This window comes from Carassius gibelio, chromosome B3 (assembly GCF_023724105.1).
Source record: "Carassius gibelio isolate Cgi1373 ecotype wild population from Czech Republic chromosome B3, carGib1.2-hapl.c, whole genome shotgun sequence".
Taxonomy (NCBI): domain Eukaryota; kingdom Metazoa; phylum Chordata; class Actinopteri; order Cypriniformes; family Cyprinidae; genus Carassius; species Carassius gibelio.
The window spans coordinates 48,973,700-48,992,585 of NC_068398.1; the positions used below are offsets into that span (position 1 = coordinate 48,973,700).

Below are 18,886 nucleotides of genomic sequence, written 5' to 3' on the forward strand. Positions count from 1 at the left end.
GGATACCATCCACAGACCAACGGCCAGACAGAGCGTAAGATACAAGAGATTGGGAGGTTCCTGAGGGCCGTAACCAGGACTGTTGGAGCCAGTACCTACCCTGGGCGGAATACGCTCAGAACTCCCTCCAGCAATCTACCACCGGGCTCACCCCCTTCCAATGTGTCCTCGGATACCAGCCTCCACTCTTCCCATGGTCGGGTGAGCCCTCGGAGGTCCCAGCGGTAGATCACTGGTTCTGACAGAGCGAGAGGGTCTGGGACTCGACTCACGTGCATCTCCAGTGGGCAGTGCGGAGGCATAAGGAGCAAGCGGACGCTCGTCGAAGACCTACACCGCAATACCAACCTGGACAGCGAGTCTGGCTCTCGACGAGGGACATCCGCCTCCGGCTGCCCTGCCGTAAGCTGAGTCCCCGATACATCGGACCATTCACGATTGAACGGCAACTGAACGAAGTGACCTATAGACTCCAGCTACCTGCACAGTACCGTATCTCACCTTCATTCCATGTTTCACTCCTCAAACCCTTCACTGAACCTTTGTCTCCTCCATCCACAGAGCCTGGTGATGATGCCGTACCTCCTCCTCCAGCCATCGAAGAAGACAACGACATCTTCCGGGTGAGAGCTATCCTCGACTCTCGACAAAGGGGTCCTCAACTGGAGTACCTTGTAGACTGGGAGAACTATGGCCCGGAGGAGCGCTGCTGGGTTAATCGTAATGACATCCTAGACCCCAGTCTTCTCACTGACTTTCACCGAGACCATCCAGACCGCCCCGCTCCCCGTGGCCGAGGTAGACCCCGTCGTCGCACAAGATCCCAGCCGTCAGGAGCCACCCGTGGAGGAGGGGGTACTGTCACAGCCACACCTTCTACACTCCCGGAATCGGACACTGACGCCACACCCACTCGTCCCCAATCACCAGAATTCTGAACACCTGTGCATCATCACCAGTGCCACATATAAAGCCATCCGTCACCATCACCCAGTGTCTGGTCTTGCACCGATCTCCTCACCCTAACCAAACCGCCTATCGGATATCCTACCTGATCCTCTGAACCCTCGTCTTCATCATCTGTGTTCCTGTGCCCATCGTCTTCGTCTGAGTCATCATCTGTGTCACCATCACCTAAGGAAAGTTGTATTATCACTGTGTCATCTTCGTGTCAAGATTCACCTGCGTCTGAAACCTCTGTGTCACATTAAATACCATTGCGCTGAATCCTCTGTGTCCTCGTCTGTGTCTGACACAGGTCTTCAGATTAGAATTCATTAGGAATTAAATAATTTTTATAAATTTCATATAATCAGAGTATAAGAAAATATGTTTTATATAGGACAAGACAATTATTGTTACAAATAATTATCTGTCATGCTGTTGATAAACACCGTAATAGGCTAATGTGTCTGCTGTGTGTATTTAAATTTTTACGAAACTTTATTTTTCTTTAATACATTGCAAAGCATAAACTTTCCCTCCCCTTTATTTCAGGAAAATATGCTGCTCCTTTTAAAGTGAAGAAATCTAAACTTTATTTTTACTGGCTAGTGATGATTCTGAAAGCATATACCTGTAATCTGCTGCTATAATAACAAAAGCAATTTCATGCGCATTGTGCTCTTGTTTTAGTGCAGCTGTTAAGATTGTGGTTATTTCAGCAAAAAGTTTCATACATAGTAACAGAGTTAAACTTGTATATATCATTAAGTGGTATTATTTAGAGATCAGTGATGCGCACACATTTTAGACTTTTTTTTTTTTAAAATGTTTTTACTCCGTCCATGTAATAAATGCACATCTTTGAAAAAGCCACGTTGTAAGCGTGGCATAATGCATTAAAATGTCTTTTAAAAAGACTAAACCCAATTTTTAATAAAGCATTCTATATACAGGCAGTAGGTTATGGGAGGCAAATGCTTAATGCGTAGGCTAATTTGTTTACTGAATCTTTTTAAAACGCTATTTTAATGCATTAAGCCATCAAAACTCCCATCGAATGAGAATCGTATGATAAGTGTTCATGTCTTCAATATTGACACAATAAGGTGGCATTTGTTTAATAGGTTTCTTTTTTTTTTTTTTTTTTAGTTCAGTACCTGCGTAGGTTAATATAACAAAGAGAGACCACTTTCACATTCACTTATTTGTCAGTTATAACTGAGTTATTAGCATAAATCACAAGTTAAGCTGCTACTTCAAGCTTTTGATTCAGCAAAGCACACATTTTTGCTGTGAAACAAACTACTTTGAATTTTTAAGGGTCAAGAGACTTATTAATCACACAAGATGCCACCATAATTGTGGTCAAGGTTTGCTTTAAAGAAAAAAAATCTGTATATTTCATCTAAGGCTGTGGCTGTAGTTAGTTGTAGTTCTTATTTAACTTTTCTTCAGTGATGTTGATTGTTAACAGCAGATGTTCATCACTTATGTGCAATCATCATTTAATTAATCACTTAATTATCTCATTAACTTTAACTCTTTGAGGACTAGCGATTTGACTTCAGACTTCATTTGTGACTTGAAAGGAATAACTTTGTTCATGAGTGGAGCAAAAATATGTCAGGACTTTTAGGGGGCTTTCACACTGGCAGTTTAGTGTGGAACGGGGCACGGTTCGCATTAAAAATCGCTAATGTGAACGCTGTCATCGGACCCTGGTGCGCACTGGGGTACCGAACCAGAGACTACCTGGAGAAGGTGGTCTGAGTTCGGTTGCTCTCGGACTGTGGTGCCGTTCTCCTGAATGTGCAAGCAACACAGACTCGGGTGCGCACTTGTTCAGGAAGTAAAGTATCCTGCCGATGCGTAACACTGTCGATAACATTGTTTCCTCAAACAAGAGAAAGCCGAGGTTGAATCCACACATTCCTCAAAGTCTAAATTTTATTAATTAAAATTAAATAATTAAAATTAATTACTATGCTGTGCATTATAGAACCAAAATAACAAAAAAAGTTACAACTATGCTCAATTGCAAACGAGCCCAGTTTTTTAAGCCCTCTTGTTCTTTGGCCCCTGGACTACCCTCATCTGGTCAAAATAACCCAACCGCTGGGGCAGAACAACCAGCTCTGGGTTATATTTAACCCAGCATTTTTTAGAGTGATCTCTCATATTTCTCATGAGGTTACTTATCAAATAGAGATTTTAGTTTGAGTGTCCTGCTTCTCACACTTGTCCCCTGAGACCAAACTCTAACAATCACTGTCTTATGAATTAATCTTTCACTAATTGGACTACTAACACGCATCATATGATCGAAATGTTTGAGCTTGTATTGAGACATTTGACTCGGTGCACACTTTGTAAAGTTGGAGCTGCTGTGACACTGTACAAATGCTTGCAGTGTGAAAACAGTGTCATCTTTGGTTCCTGCTCTTGTTGCTCTGTCTGGTTTTGGATTAGCCTTTAGCCTGTGATATATGCCCTGTTGTTATTGTCTGGACTGATAACTTGTGTATATGATTGTGGATTATAATATTAATGAAATATATTACCTTTGGATCCTCTACCTTTGTGTCACCGTGCAGTTCATGACGGTTGCATACTGTATACAGTGCTGGGCAATGAAGAGAAACTTAAACTAGTAGCTGTTTAAAATTAGCACTAAGTATTGACATCGAGGCTCAACTGCTCCTCAGACAGCAGGGGTTTGAGTCTGACTGAAGGTACTTTCTGGTGAGTCAATAAAGAGATCTCCCATGTTCCTCACACCACATTCTCAAGACCAGAAAGAATAATTTAGAAGAAGTCTCACAAGCGTCTCCTGATGTCTCAACAGTCTCTCTCTTGTTTCTCCAGCGTCTCTTTCAGAGGCCTTCAACATCGACACTGAACATCCACTGAGATTTAACGGCACGCCGGAAGATTTCTTTGGTTACAGCGTTTATCAGACTGAGTTTGGAAACAGGAAGCAGTGAGTCAGACACACATTGGTTGTTAGGGTGTTCTGTGTGGTTGCTAGGTGTTTCCTGATGGTCTTGAATGTCTGATTGGTTGTGTTTCTCAGGATCATTGTTGGAGCTCCATTGGAAGGAAACTCAACAGGGGAGATGTACAGCTGCACAGCAGATCTGCAGTCCTGCAAACGGCTGCAGCGTCCAGGTATCAGCATCACAGCCATCTTTCAGTAACTGCTCTAGACTTTCACTGCTTTACAGGTGCTGGTCACATAAGTAGAATAGCATCAAAAAGTTGATCACTAATTCCATTCAAAAACTGAAACTTGTACATTATTTTCATTCATTACACAAAGACTGATATGTTTCAAATGTTTATTGCTTTTAATTTTGATGATTATCACTGACAACTAAGGAAAATCCCAAATTCAGTATCTCAGAAAATTAGAATATAACTTAAGACCAATTCAAAGAAAGGATTTTTAGAAATATTGGTCAACTGAAAAATATGAGCATGTACATCACTCAATACTTAGTTGGGGCTCCTTTTGCCTGAATTACTGCAGCAGTGCGGCGTGGCATGGAGTCGATCAGTCTGTGGCACTGCTCAGGTGTTATGAGAGCCCAGGTTGCTCTGATAGTGGTCTTCAGCTCTTCTGCATTCTTGGGTCTGGGATATCGCATCTTCCTCTTCACAATACCCCATAGACAAGGAATGTGACAGCTGAAAACCAATGTCTTGCATACAGAACTAGACTGAGAGACCATTTAAAGGCTTTGCAGGTGTTTTGAGTTAATAAGCTGAATAGAGTGTGGCACCAGGTGTCTTCAATATTGAACCTTTTCACAATATTCTAATTTTCTGAGATTTGGGATTTTCCTTAGTTGTCAGTTATGATTATCAAAATTAAAAGAAATAAACATTTGAAATGTATCAATCTGTGTGAAATGACTGGATATAATGTACAAGTTTTACTTTTTGAATAGAATTATTGAAATCTACTTTTTGATGATATTCTAATTATATGACCAACACATGTATACTGACCCTCTCTCTCTCTCTCTCTCTCTCTCTGGGGTTTGACAGGTTCAGAGAGCGTCCGCTTCTTCGGCATGTCTGCTGCTGTGTCTTCTGCTGCTCTCACTGTAAGTTCAGAGTCTCTGACAGTCAGACCTCCTTCATGAAATGCTAATGATGTGTGTCTCTTTCTCAGAGCTGCAGTCCGTATGTTCCTCATGAGTGTGATGGAAACTCGTATCTGAACGGTGTTTGTTATCAGTTCAACAGCAGCTTACAGATCGTCTCTAACTTCAACGCCGCTTACCAAGGTCTGAAGAGTCTCACACAATCCAAGGCGTCATTCAGTTTAACCATCTCAGACTCTAACACTGTAAACCCTGTGTTGCTTTATTTAATTTCTTTTGGAGATCTATTAGTTGATAACTGAATTAAAGATTAAATACATGATATTATGTTATACTTGTTATATTAGAAGTAACAACAGAGTTTGTGTATGTTGTGGTGTTTCTGCAGAATGCACCAATAGAGAAGTCAATCTGGTGTTTCTCTTTGATGGATCCGCCAGTATGAAAGCCCACGAGTTTGAAATGAACAAAAATTTTATTAAAGAAGTTATGAAAAAACTTTCTAACTCATCTATAAAGGTAAAATAATACATCAGCTAATAATGTGGAATATCACCAAAAATCTGATCACTAACCAGCAGAATCAGCATGTGAATGTCCATATTATAAACATGTGTAATGAGGTGTGAACATTACGTCTAATGATGATAATGTTGTTGTTGTTCGTTGTCAGTTTGCTGCTGTTCAGTTTTCAATAGATGTACGAACTGTGTTTGACTTCAACGATTATCAGAACGGCTCCGCGGAAGAGAAACTCATGAAAGAGAAACACATGAAATCTCTCACAAGAACATATAAAGCAATCAACTACATTCTGTGAGTGAAACCTTCATATGATCATGAGCATTCACTGAATTACACAAGAAAAGTTTCTAATTGTTGCTATCAAAAAATAAATAATTATATATATATATATATATATATATATATATATATATATATATATATATATATATATATATATATATATATATATATATATATATATATATATATATATATATATATATATATAGTACAGACCAAAAGTTTGGAAACAAGTTTCTTCTGCTCATCAAGCCTGCATTTATTTGATCAAAAATACAGAAAAAACAGTAATATTGTGAAATATTATTACAACTTAAAATAATAGTTTTCTATTTGAATATACTTTAAAAAATAATTTATTCCTGTGATGCAAAGCTGAATTTTCAGCATCATTACTCCAGCCTTCAGTGTCACGTCACATCCAGTCGATCACATGATCATTTAGAAATCATTCTAATATTCTGATTTATTATGAGTGTTGGAAACAATTCTGCTGTCTAATATATATTTGATGAATAAGAGGTTAAAAAGTGCATTTATTCAAAATAAAAAAACAATTCTAATAATATATATTCTAATAATATATTTTCTTTACTATCACTTTTTATCAATTTAACAAATCCTTGCTGAATAAAAGTATTGATTTTATAAAAAAAAAAAAAAAATTACTGAACCCAAATTACTGACCAGTAGTGTACATTGTTATTACGAAATATTTATATTTTAAAAACATAGCTTCTTTTTTTTTTTTTTTTTTTTTTTACTTTTTATTCATCAAAGTATCCTAAAAAAGTATCACATGTTCTGAAAAAATATTAAGCAGCAGAACTGTTTCCAACTTTGATAATGAATCATCATATTAAAATGATTTCTAAAGGATCATGTGATAATGATCCTAAAAATTCAGCTTTGCATCACAGAAATAAATGATAATTTAAAGTATAATAAATTTAATAACAATTATTTTAAATTGTAATAATATATCACAATATAACATTTTTTTCTGTATTTTTGATCAAATAAATGCAGGCTTGATGAGCAGAAGAAACTTCTTTCAAAAACATTAAAAATAGTAATGTTTCCAAACTTTTGGTCTGTACTGTATGTGTATATATATATATTTATATCTCAAACACAGTTTGTCATTCTTTAAGTTAAAAGTAAAATAAAAAAATTGCATGCAGACACATTGACCCTGAGGCTGAAATCTGTTCATATGTCATGATTTATGATTTATGTCATCAGAAAGAATCTGCTGAATAGCGTGTCGTCTGGAGCCGATCCCTATGCTCAGAAAGTTCTGGTGATCATCACAGATGGAGATCCCAGTGATAATGATGATGATTATGTCCTCAAGAGATGTGATGAGCAGAATATCCTCCGTTACGTCATCGGGGTGCGTTTCTCTAAAGCTCGAGCATGTCATTTATTCTGTATGCTCAGATAGTTTGGTGATTTTGTGTCTCTAGTCACACAGAAATGACACGCCTCACACTGTTTTTCAGGTGGGAAATTTAGATTTAACTGAACTCTCTCAGATGGCGTCAGAACCAAAACAGAACAACACATTATACATTCAAAACTACAGAGGACTCGAAGGACTTCTTGACAACCTGCAAGAAAAGATCCACAATATTGAAGGTAAGATGTACATGTACAGAAAATGGACAGTAAATAAAAGTTTTAAATTGAAGCAGCTAATGAAGAATCCACAGATGGTTGTAAGATTTTCTTTTGTGTTTTGGGGTTGATAGAAGCTCACAGAAGAAGTAGACAGAGAGATTTATCACAGAGTGGATTCAGTGTCGTCTACCAGGAGGTGAGAGATATGAATGATTTAAAGTACATTTTTAGGGCCCGAGCACTGCACTGCAAGGACCCTATTGGAATTGCTCCGTTTATAAGTATTTATTTTCTTTGTTGATTCAAGATCTCCAGAGCTATAGTTTGCCAGCCTCTGGCAGTTCTTGAGGGAAATGCAGGGGGTTTGTGAGTTGATTTAAAAGCTAATGATAATATCAAGAAAAAAATTATATATATATATATATATATATATATATATATATATATATATATATATAATGTTTTTTTTTTTTTTAAGAAAACGAATCAAAAACAATTGAAATTTATTTGTGAACATTAACCATTATTCCGAGAACTCTAAACATGAATTTGCCGTTTGCAGTCGTGAAACGCCAGTTTCAGCAGCAGTTCTTTCCACAGTTTTGAAAATGCTCAGAAAGTGGCTTTTGTTGAGTTAAAACCATGAACCAGTTGAAAATCAGTGCAAATATGTGAGGATTCAAATCAGTTGAGATATTAAAAGATGATATAAAAGAGGCACTTATGGTTGCTCAGAAGAACATTGATGCTAGTCAGCTCAGCAACATCAGGTTGTCCTGCAGATCCGAAACTGTTGAATCGTTGAACAGAGTCCCTGAGTCAACCGGACAGGAGCAATTTGGTTCAAGGAATGATTGTACCAAGGAGAAAAGCAGTGTAAGCAGTCCAGATGAAGGACAGAGTTGTGATTCTCTCAGTTCTGTTTCTGAGGCAGTTTGCCATAGTGACCATTGTGTTTCAAAAGTTGGTGTATACTATCCCTGAAATAGTCAAAATGTGTCTAGTTCAGGGGGGAGAATGTAACTGGTATGTATAATTAACTGTCAATTTAAATTGCTTTCTTTACTTTCCTACATAGTATTCTTATATATATGTTTATGCTCTTTACACCGCTATAAATTGTTTCATAATAAGAAAGGGTTAGTGAACGCCACACAATTTAAAGGTCCCATGACATGAAAATTTCACTTTATGAGGTTTTTTAACATTAATATGAGTTTCCCTAGCTGTCTACGATCCCCCAGTGGCTAGAAATTTTGATAGATGTAAACCAAGCACAGGCGTTACAAACAGACGTTTACGATACTGATTCGACAACACCGGCACAAACAGTGAGTAACAGTCTCCATTAATGCCTGATCTGTGATCAGTGATTTCTGATGTGTAGCTAATTATTCAAGTTCATACAGAGTTTCTTTCTAAATCGTTTAATACTGTTTATGCATCAGCGAATCAAGCCACTGACTAAACAATCAACTTCATGTTGTTTCTCTTAGTAGCATGAAACAAATGTTATTTAAATTGTGATTTAACTACAGAGAGCGATTTAAAGAAGCTCCCTTTATATTGTTCAGAGCTGTCAAACACACATCGCGAGTATATCTGCACACTTGCCCAAACTGCCGTTATAATCAATGATGCTGTTATGCTGCACAGCGAAGCTCTTACTGTATTCATGTCGATATTGTGTTTGCTGTTAGTTGTGGTGAAAGCATTTTGTGAGAGAAAACATGTTGCAATGACAAGATCACTGCATTCACTCGATAAACAGACTCTGTCTATTCGATGCTCATCACGGCAGCCTTTCATGTGATGGGAAGAGATTTAAAAAAAATGCTATAATCAACACTTCCACAATTCGTTAATCTCAACAGTTGTAATAGTAAAAAAAAAAAAAAAAAATCTAGCAAATGTATTTGAGAGGGGTTCACAGTCTCACAGCAAACATGCCCCTTCAAACAGAGCATTCAAGTCAGAGGGCTAAAAAGCAAAATTTCGCAAATAGAAGTCCGTTTTGCCTCATCTATGTGTTACATTTGACAGCTGCAGTCTGGGAAAATGAAAGAAAAACACTATAGTTAAAATATTTAATATTCACAGATGAAAGTTTGGTACTTATGAAGTTATGTGCATTTATTAGAACAAATTCAAGCAGGATAAATGTCAAGCCGGTTCCTGAGCTTATATTTTCTCTAAGCTACATAGTATTAAACCATATTTTAGATTTGACACATTTAGAAGGTGTGCAGTATTATTTATATTATATTAATTATGTGTTATATTATTCAAAATAAATTGTGGTTTACTTTACATCGGAGCATTAAAAGTGGTATTTTAGTGAGCTAGGCTACATGGATTAATATGCAAAATGTCAATATTTTCATATATTAGGCCTATATTTTAATTTATATCTTAAAATTCCTTTAATAAAACAACATGCATTTTTGTTATTAGTTACAAGTGATGCACGTGTCAATGTATAAATAACTCGCACCCGACCGACTTTTTCAACTAACTGCAACTCGGACCGCAAAAAAATAAAAATTAATTTTGCCCATTAATCCATGTAGCCTAGCTCACTAAAATAGGTTACCACTTTTAATGCTCCGATGCATTACCTGTTGCCGTAGTCAAGCAGCCGGAGATGCTGATGGAGAAAATCCAGAAGATGACGTGGTCTACGAGCGATTGAAGAGGAAGAATCAGTAACAGAAGAGAACGTAGGATACGAGCAGCTCAGTCGGTAGTAGAGAAACTCCAACAATTCAAACGTGAATCCGAGGAAGAAGGTTAATTCATCGACATGAACACAAAATGCCAGAAGATCATGAGTTCATTGTATGGACTGATTTTTGTCTTCCTTTGAAGGAAGACTTTGGATAAGGATACACTTTGGATAAGTGTCTGAAATGTTTGGATTCAGAATCCTAAAATGTTCATAGCACATTGTTATTTGTTCTATTTTGTTTAGTGGCTGATGTTCATTACAGCCAAGAGGATATTACACAGAAAATCGATATATTAAAAGATTTAAGCGATTCTTATATCAGATCAAGTATCTCACGAGCATTTGTCAGAAAAGAAAGATAAAGGTAGATATTTCCTCATTAAAGGGAGGATAAATGGATTTTTAGTAACTATACTTAACATCTACACCCCTCTGGGTAGTAAATGGTCATTTTTACAGCAAATATTTAATATGATAAATATGATATCTATTTAATATGATTTAATATGATATCTACAAAATCTGAGGGCATACTTATAAGTGGAGGAGATATGAATATTCATTTGTCAAAACTGGAATATTCAGGGAAAAATCCTATACTTCAAAACCGGGTAAGCAAGAAAGTCAATATCATGTTAAGAGAAAGTGGTATCATTGATATTTGGAGAAATTTTTATCCAAGTGGAAAATATTATACACATTTTTATATAGCTCCACATTAAACATGTGCTCTCCAAATTAAACATTGGGCTCTCCAAAAGGGGGAGATTCCCCCATCCTAGAGGGAAGCTACAATAACGATAATTGTGTAAAAACCATCGGCCAATTTCGGTTTTAAACCTAGATTATAAAATATACACATCGATTTTGGCTAAAAGACTGGAGACTGTATTGCCTAACCTTATTCAATTAGACCAAACAGGGTTTATTTGTCAGAGACCGACACAAGATTGCATTAGACGAACATTGCTTATACATATTCTTATACAAATCTTATGGCATATACAACATCACAAGATAAATTCTTTGGGATTAGATGGCAATGGCGTTGGGCCAGCAGCCATCTTGGGCAGTGGCGATGGGCCGGCGGCCATCTTGGGCAGTGGCGACGAGCACCAGACTCGACTCTGAAGGGTCCACGAGCACCTGACTGTCACGGTAGGAAATCCAGTGTTTCCTCCGTGTCATGTTTTGTGGTTGTTTTTGTACTTACGTTGTCTCCATGTGCTCGTTTAGTTGATTGTCATCACCTGGGTGTTGATTGTCTCACTCCAGCTGATCTTCATCACACCTCAGCTACTTATACTCACCTCGCTCTCTCTCTGTTGTCAGATCCTCTCTCATGTCTCCGTGTCCTAGTTGGATTACCGTCTTCCGTGTTCGTGTGCTGGATTGGGTTCGTGTTGTCGTCCTCGTGTCAGTGTTCCGGTCTGTTCCTGGTTTCATCCATTGACCTCCTTCACCTGCACCATCGACTTCACCATCCCGCTCTTCTCACGCCACCGTAGACCTTCCTTGCCATTGCCAACATTCTGGACTCTCTTTCTAATAAACATCATCTGATTGCCTGCAATTGCTTCCTCCTCTTTTACCTGTCGTTACAGTAGGATCTGACCATCATGGAAGCAGCAGGCGATCGCTCCCCATCTCATCTGGAGGAATTTCTGCAGAGAGCCGTGGGTCGTATGGATCGCCAAGACAAGGCGATAGATGAGATGGGTCGAGCCTTCCAAGCAATGGTGACGAAGGTGTCCGAGCTCGCTCTCCAGACTCAACACCAACAACAACAGCCACCCGCTGCGCCTCCCACGCCACCCACACCGCCGATCGTCTCCGGGGGTATTTCCCAGCCCGAACCACGCCTCCCCATCCCTGAGAAATATGCGGGTGAGCCAGAGTTTTGTCGATCATTCCTGTCTCATTGTTCTCTGCACTTCGCCATGCAGCCCCGCACGTTCTACACCGAGGAAATGAAGGTGGCATTCGTCTTGTCACTACTGACGGGAAGGGCTGCCCTCTGGGGGACGGCGGTGTGGGAGAATCAAGACAGCTGCTGTGCCTCGTTCCACGCCCTTTCGGAGGAGATGAGACGGGTCTTCGACCGCTCCGTCGCCGGGAGGGAAGCGGCTAGACTTCTCACGGACCTACGTCAAGAAGACAGGTCCGTATCCGATTACTCGATTGAGTTCCGCACCCTGGCGGCGGAGTGTAAGTGGAACGAAGAGGCGCAGTGGGATCACTTCCTGCATGGGTTGGCTGACCGCATCCAACAGGAGATCCACGCCGTCGAGCTCCCCACTTCTCTCAATAGCCTGATTGATCTCACCATCAGAGTTGACAACCGACTCGATCAAGCCGCCAGACGGAGGGGGAGAGCAGTTCTCGCGAACAGACCGGAGGCTCAGTGTCAGCGCTCAGAGGTTGCGGTCAGCCCACCGGGAGATCTTGAACCCATGCAGGTGGGGCGAGCTCGGCTCTCCCGGGAGGAGAGGATCAGGCGGAGATCCCTGGGACTATGTTTATACTGCGGCAGCCAAGAACATCACATCCAGCGTTGTCCGGTAAAAGACCAAGCCCGATAGTAAAACGGAGGCTACTATCGGGTGGGATCTCTGCCAGGAAGACCTCATCTACATCGACACTCCTTCCGGTGAGTCTACGGTGGTCCACCCACGCACTCGATCATCACGCTTTGTTGGATTCTGGGGCAGAGGGTAGTTTCATGGACTTCAAGTTCGCTTGTAAGCTTAACATTCCTCTCACCTCTCTCAAACACCCCATTGCACCCTTTGCTCTCAACGGACACAGACTACCAGTCATCACACAGACCACCTTACCTGTTTCTCTCATCACATCTGGCAACCATACTGAGGAGATCTCATTTTACATCACGAACTCACCTCAATCCCCCATCGTTCTCGGTCACACCTGGCTTCAGAAACACAACCCCAGGATCAATTGGCGCCTTGGATCCGTGGTTAGCTGGAGCGAGGAATGTCATTTGTCTTGTCTTTTGTCTGCTGGTGTTAATGTTTCTGAGTCTGTGTTTCAGGGGGAAGCAGTGGATTTGGCTAGCGTGCCCGCGGAGTACCACGACCTGAAGGAGGTGTTCAGTAAGTCTCGTGCTGATTCTCTTCCTCCTCATCGTCCCTATGACTGTGCGATAGAGTTATTGCCAGGTACTTCTCCGCCTAAGGGCAAGTTATATTCTTTGTCTATTCCAGAGACGGCGGCCATGGAGAAATATATATCCAGTTCTCTAGCAACGGGGTTTATCCGCCCTTCTTCTTCTCCAGCGGGGGCGGGGTTCTTTTTTGTGGGAAAGAAGGACGGATCCTTGCGACCTTGCATTGACTACCGAGGGCTGAACAACATAACGGTAAAGAATACCTATCCTTTGCCGCTTATGTCTTCAGCTTTTGAGAGGTTGCAGGGAGCGTCCGTTTTCACTAAATTGGACTTACGTAATGCTTATCATTTGGTCCGCATCAGGGAGGGGGATGAGTGGAAGACTGCCTTTAACACCCCTAGAGGCCATTTTGAGTACTGCGTGATGCCGTTCGGGCTAACCAACTCGCCGGCAGTCTTTCAAGCACTCGTTAATGACGTGTTGCGAGACATGGTCGATCTGTTCATATATGTTTACCTGGATGACATATTGATTTTTTCTTCGTCTCTCCAGGAACACGGGCAACACGTACGACGAGTGCTTCTGCGGTTGCTAGAGAATGGATTGTTTGTCAAGGCGGAGAAATGCGTTTTTCATGCACAGTCTGTTTCTTTTCTAGGACACATCATTTCGACTGAGGGTGTTCGCATGGATCCTGAGAAGGTTAAGGCTGTGGTAAATTGGCCATCCCCAGAGTCTCGCAAGGCCCTGCAGAGATTTCTGGGGTTCGCCAATTTTTACCGGCGTTTCATTCGCAATTTCAGCCAACTAGCCGCTCCTCTGACCGCCTTGACCTCCCCTAGTTTGACGTTCAGGTGGTCAAACGCAGCTGAGGCTGCGTTTGCCAAACTGAAAAGCTGCTTTGTTTCAGCTCCCATTCTCGTCACCCCTGATCGCTCACGTCAATTCATAGTGGAGGTCGACGCGTCAGAGGTGGGGGTAGGAGCAGTGTTATCCCAACGCGCATCCTCAGACGGAAAGGTGCATCCATGCGCGTATTATTCTCACCGTTTATCTCCTGCAGAAGTTAATTATGACATTGGCAATCGAGAGTTGTTGGCAGTCAAACTTGCACTGGAAGAATGGCGTCACTGGCTTGAGGGGTCGGGTGTACCTTTCATTGTATGGACGGACCATAAGAATCTCGAATACATTAGAACCGCCAAAAGACTTAACTCCAGGCAGGCTCGGTGGGCATTGTTTTTCGGTCGTTTCGATTTTACACTTTCTTACCGGCCGGGTTCCAAAAACATCAAACCCGATGCTTTATCCCGTCTTTTTGAGCGTTCCGATCGTACTGCTACTCCCGAGCCCATTTTACCGGGGACCATCATTATCTCCGCGCTCAGATGGGAGGTCGAATCGAAGGTGTTGACTGCCTTAGAAGGGGTAACGCCCCCGGCTCGTTCTCCAGTGGGGTCATTGTTCCAGTGTTGCTTGTCACCCAGGGGTTAGTAGAACTAGATTTCTAGTCAAGCAACGATTTTGGTGGCCTGGTATGGCTCGTGACGTCCACGATTTCGTCTTGGCTTGTTCAGTTTGCGCTATTGGTAAGACTTCCAATCGACCTCCAGATGGGTTACTCTTACCGCTGTCTGTCCCTTCAAGACCCTGGTCCCACATTTCGCTAGATTTTATCACCGCCCTCCCGCCCTCTAAAGGCAATACGGTGATTTTAACCGTAGTGGACCGGTTCTCGAAGGCGACTCATTTTATTCCCTTGCCCAAATTACCTTCAGCCAAGGAAACAGCGGTAGCTGTCATTGACCACGTCTTCCGCATACATGGCCTTCCGACAGACGTGGTTTCTGACAGGGGTCCCCAATTTGTGTCCAAATTTTGGCGAGAATTTTGTAAATTGTTAGGAGCGACTGTTAGTCTTTCTTCCGGGTTCCATCCCCAGAGCAATGGTCAAACCGAACGAGCCAATCAGGATGTCGAGAGGGTTTTGCGATGTTTGGCTTCCAATAATCCGTCCTGGTGTCAGCAACTCTCAGTTGTGGAGTACGCACACAATTCTTTGCCAGTGTCATCTACGGGCATGTCTCCATTTAAGTGTAGTTTAGGGTACCAACCACCCAATTTTGTCAGTACGGAATCCGAGGTTTCGGTCCCCTCCGCACACGCACTAGTCCAGAGGTGTCACCGCACCTGGACCAGAGCTCGCAGAGCTCTGCTCCAGGCTAGGTCGCGCACCAAGGCTAAGGCCGATCGCCACCGGTCGAAGCCTCCCCGTTACGCCGTCGGTCAAAGAGTGTGGCTTTCTACCCAGAATATTCCTATGCGTTCCGTTTCTAACAAACTTGCTCCCAAATTTATTGGCCCGTTTTCTATTACCAAGATTATTAATCCGGTAACCGTGCGTCTTAGCCTTCCTCCGGCGTACAGGAGGATTCATCCCGTGTTCCATGTGTCCAAAATTAAATCGGTGATTTCTTCCCGTCTTAATCCGCCTGCCCCGGTTCCCCCCCCCCCGCCTCGTCTCGTTAATGGGGAAACCACCTATTCGGTTAATCGTATTCTGGACTCTAGACGGAGGGGACGCGGTTTTCAGTACTTGGTGGATTGGGAGGGTTACGGTCCGGAGGAGAGAAGCTGGGTTCCTGCTCGGGACATATTGGATCACCACCTTATAGATGATTACAATCTACAGGTAAAGCAGGCTGGGAACGTCAGGTGACGTCCTAGGGGAGAGGGTACTGTCACGGTAGGAAATCCAGTGTTTCCTCCGTGTCATGTTTTGTGGTTGTTTTTGTACTTACGTTGTCTCCATGTGCTCGTTTAGTTGATTGTCATCACCTGGGTGTTGATTGTCTCGCTCCAGCTGATCTTCATCACACCTCAGCTACTTATACTCACCTCGCTCTCTCTCTGTTGTCAGATCCTCTCTCATGTCTCCGTGTCCTAGTTGGATTACCGTCTTCCGTGTTCGTGTGCTGGATTGGGTTCGTGTTGTCGTCCTCGTGTCAGTGTTCCGGTCTGTTCCTGGTTTCATCCATTGACCTCCTTCACCTGCACCATCGACTTCACCATCCCGCTCTTCTCACGCCACCGTAGACCTTCCTTGCCATTGCCAACATTCTGGACTCTCTTTCTAATAAACATCATCTGATTGCCTGCAATTGCTTCCTCCTCTTTTACCTGTCATTACACTGACTTGACTCTGGAGGGTTAACGAGAACCTGACTCGACTCTGGAGGGTCAACAAGCTGTCAAGCTGTCAAGCCAAGTCACCGGTGAAATTCATGGACAAAGGCAAGTCCCCAATGATCTTCATGAACAAATGGAAGTCACCAATGATCTTCATGAACAAATGCAAGTCACCAATGATCTTAATGAGCAGAGTCAGTCCACCAATGGTCTTCAAGAGCAGAGTCAAGTCAGCATTGATCTTCTGGAATCCAGTAGAAACATAATGGGATTACCAGAGTCTCTTCACGTCTCTGTGGAACTACCAGAGCCTCCCTACATCTCTGCTGAACTACCAGAGCCTCTCCACGCCTCTGCGGAACTACCAGAGCCTCTCCACGTCTCTGCTGAACTACTAGAGCCTCTCCTCGACTCAGCTGAACTACCAGAGTCTCTCCTCACCTCTGCGGAACTTCCAGAGCCTCGTCATGTCAGCCAAACTCTCTGAGCGCCCGACTGATCCTGTCGTGGCCACGGAGGCTACCCTTAACTTGTTCATGTTCTCTGTTTCAGACTTGCCTAACCAGACTTGCTCTCTGGTTAATGCGACCACACGGATGTGGTGGTCTTCTGCTCCGCCCTGGGGGGCTTCTGTTTCGACCACACGGATGTGGTGGTCTTCTGTGCCACCCTGGGGGGCTTCTGTCTTGACCACACGGATATGGTGGTCTTCTGCTCTGCCCTGGTGGGCTTCTGCCTCGACCACACGGATGTGGTGGTCTTCTACTCCGCCCTGGTGGGCATCACGTTATGTCCTTCCTGGACTTGTGTTTTTGTGGTTGTTTTGTTTGTGCTCTTCTGTCTGTTTTTCCATCTATGGACCTGGCCCTCCGTCCCTCCCCCTGATCACCCGCCAGTCCACCTCCCTCCTGGACTCCTTGTTTTTGTGTAGCACTTCTCTTGTCTCTGTTTCCCCATTTTACCTGGTTCTCTTGTCTCTGTTTCCCCATTTTACCTGTTCCTCTTGTCTCTGTTTCCCCATTTTACCTGGCCCTCGGTCTCTCCCCCTGGTCCTCCGCTGCTCCACCTCCCTCCTGGTCTCTTTATGTCTTTGGTCTCTTCTTGGGTTCGGGTGGAGCATCTGGCAGCTGCTCCGTGGAGGAGGGGGTAATATCACGCTGTCTAGTCTCTGTTTCCCTGGGTGTCCACTAGTGCGCTCACTTCCCCTTAGGCACTTCACCATAGGCACTACAATTCCACTAGTCTTGCCCCTTCATCACAGTAATTGCACTCCTGCTAATTGCACCAGGTGCTTTCACTTAATTGTCATTAGCCTCCCTATATTTACCAGTCCTTTCCTTATTCATTCATTCATTCAAGTTTATTTGTATAGCGCTTTTTACAAAACAAATCGTTACAAAGCAACTTTACAGAAAATTATGATTCTACAATATTTAGTAGTAGCTAGTAGTTTGTGCACATTTGACAGGATTTTAGAAAAAATAAAAATAATAATAATAATACAAGACGTAGTCAGCTAGACGATGAACTATCAATATTATTAATTAAGTTATTATATGATTCAGTCACACATTTAGCAATAATTGTTAGTTCTGTTTGTTGATTCAGGGTTAGCATCATCTGAGGTCCTCTGAGGGTCAGCATCATCTCTTCTCAGGTGTTCTGGATCCAGACTGGAGCTTGTGTAAATCCTAGTTACCACAGGATGTAAATTCTGTGGCGAAACATAGAAACAAAATACAGACATCATTAGCATAGCTGCTGATCCAACAAAGTAAAATTAGTTTAACCCAAGATAATTAGTAAAAATGCACCTTTGATCAGATGCAACACAATTAAAAAGATACATTATTCGAATGCTTGGCGAAAGAGATGTGTTTTTAATCTAGATTTAAACAGAGAGAGTGTGTCTGAACCCTGAACATTATCAGGAAGGCTATTCCAGAGTTTGGGAGCCAAATGTGAGAAAGCTCTACCTCCTTTAGTGGACTTTGCTATCCTAGGAACGATCAAAAGTCCAGCGTTTTGTGACCTTAGGGTGCGTGATGGATTGTAACGTGGTAGAAGGCTAGTTAGGTACGCTGGAGCTAAACCATTTAGGGCCTTATAGGTAAGTAATGATAATTTGTAACTGATACGGAACTTAATTGGTAGCCAGTGCAGAGACTGTAAAATTGGGGTAATATGATCATATTTTCTTGACCTGGTAAGGACTCTAGCTGCTGCATTCTGGACTACCTGTAGCTTGTTTATTGACGAAGCAGGACAACCACCTAGAAGTGCATTACAATAGTCCAGTCTAGAGGTCATGAATGCATGAACTAGCTTTTCTGCATCAGAAACAGATAACATGTT

The 18,886-nt window shown here is 42.1% G+C and overlaps 1 protein-coding gene across 3 annotated transcripts in view; it reads left to right on the plus strand.

The window, feature by feature from the left end:
- The window catches only part of LOC127952380 (integrin alpha-L-like), a 158,900-nt gene that overhangs the window by 8,896 nt on the left and 131,118 nt on the right, over positions 1 to 18,886 (plus strand). The window contains exons 2-10 of one of the 3 annotated variants that reach the window (XM_052550783.1): positions 3,811 to 3,925; positions 4,019 to 4,113; positions 4,996 to 5,054; positions 5,123 to 5,237; positions 5,443 to 5,573; positions 5,728 to 5,870; positions 7,107 to 7,257; positions 7,367 to 7,502; positions 7,616 to 7,680. In XM_052550783.1, the coding sequence (XP_052406743.1) occupies positions 3,811 to 3,925; positions 4,019 to 4,113; positions 4,996 to 5,054; positions 5,123 to 5,237; positions 5,443 to 5,573; positions 5,728 to 5,870; positions 7,107 to 7,257; positions 7,367 to 7,502; positions 7,616 to 7,680 (1,010 nt within the window). The remainder of the gene's footprint in view (positions 1 to 3,810; positions 3,926 to 4,018; positions 4,114 to 4,995; positions 5,055 to 5,122; positions 5,238 to 5,442; positions 5,574 to 5,727; positions 5,871 to 7,106; positions 7,258 to 7,366; positions 7,503 to 7,615; positions 7,681 to 18,886) is intronic. The other 2 variants (XM_052550784.1, XM_052550782.1) reach the window with 2 other exon arrangements.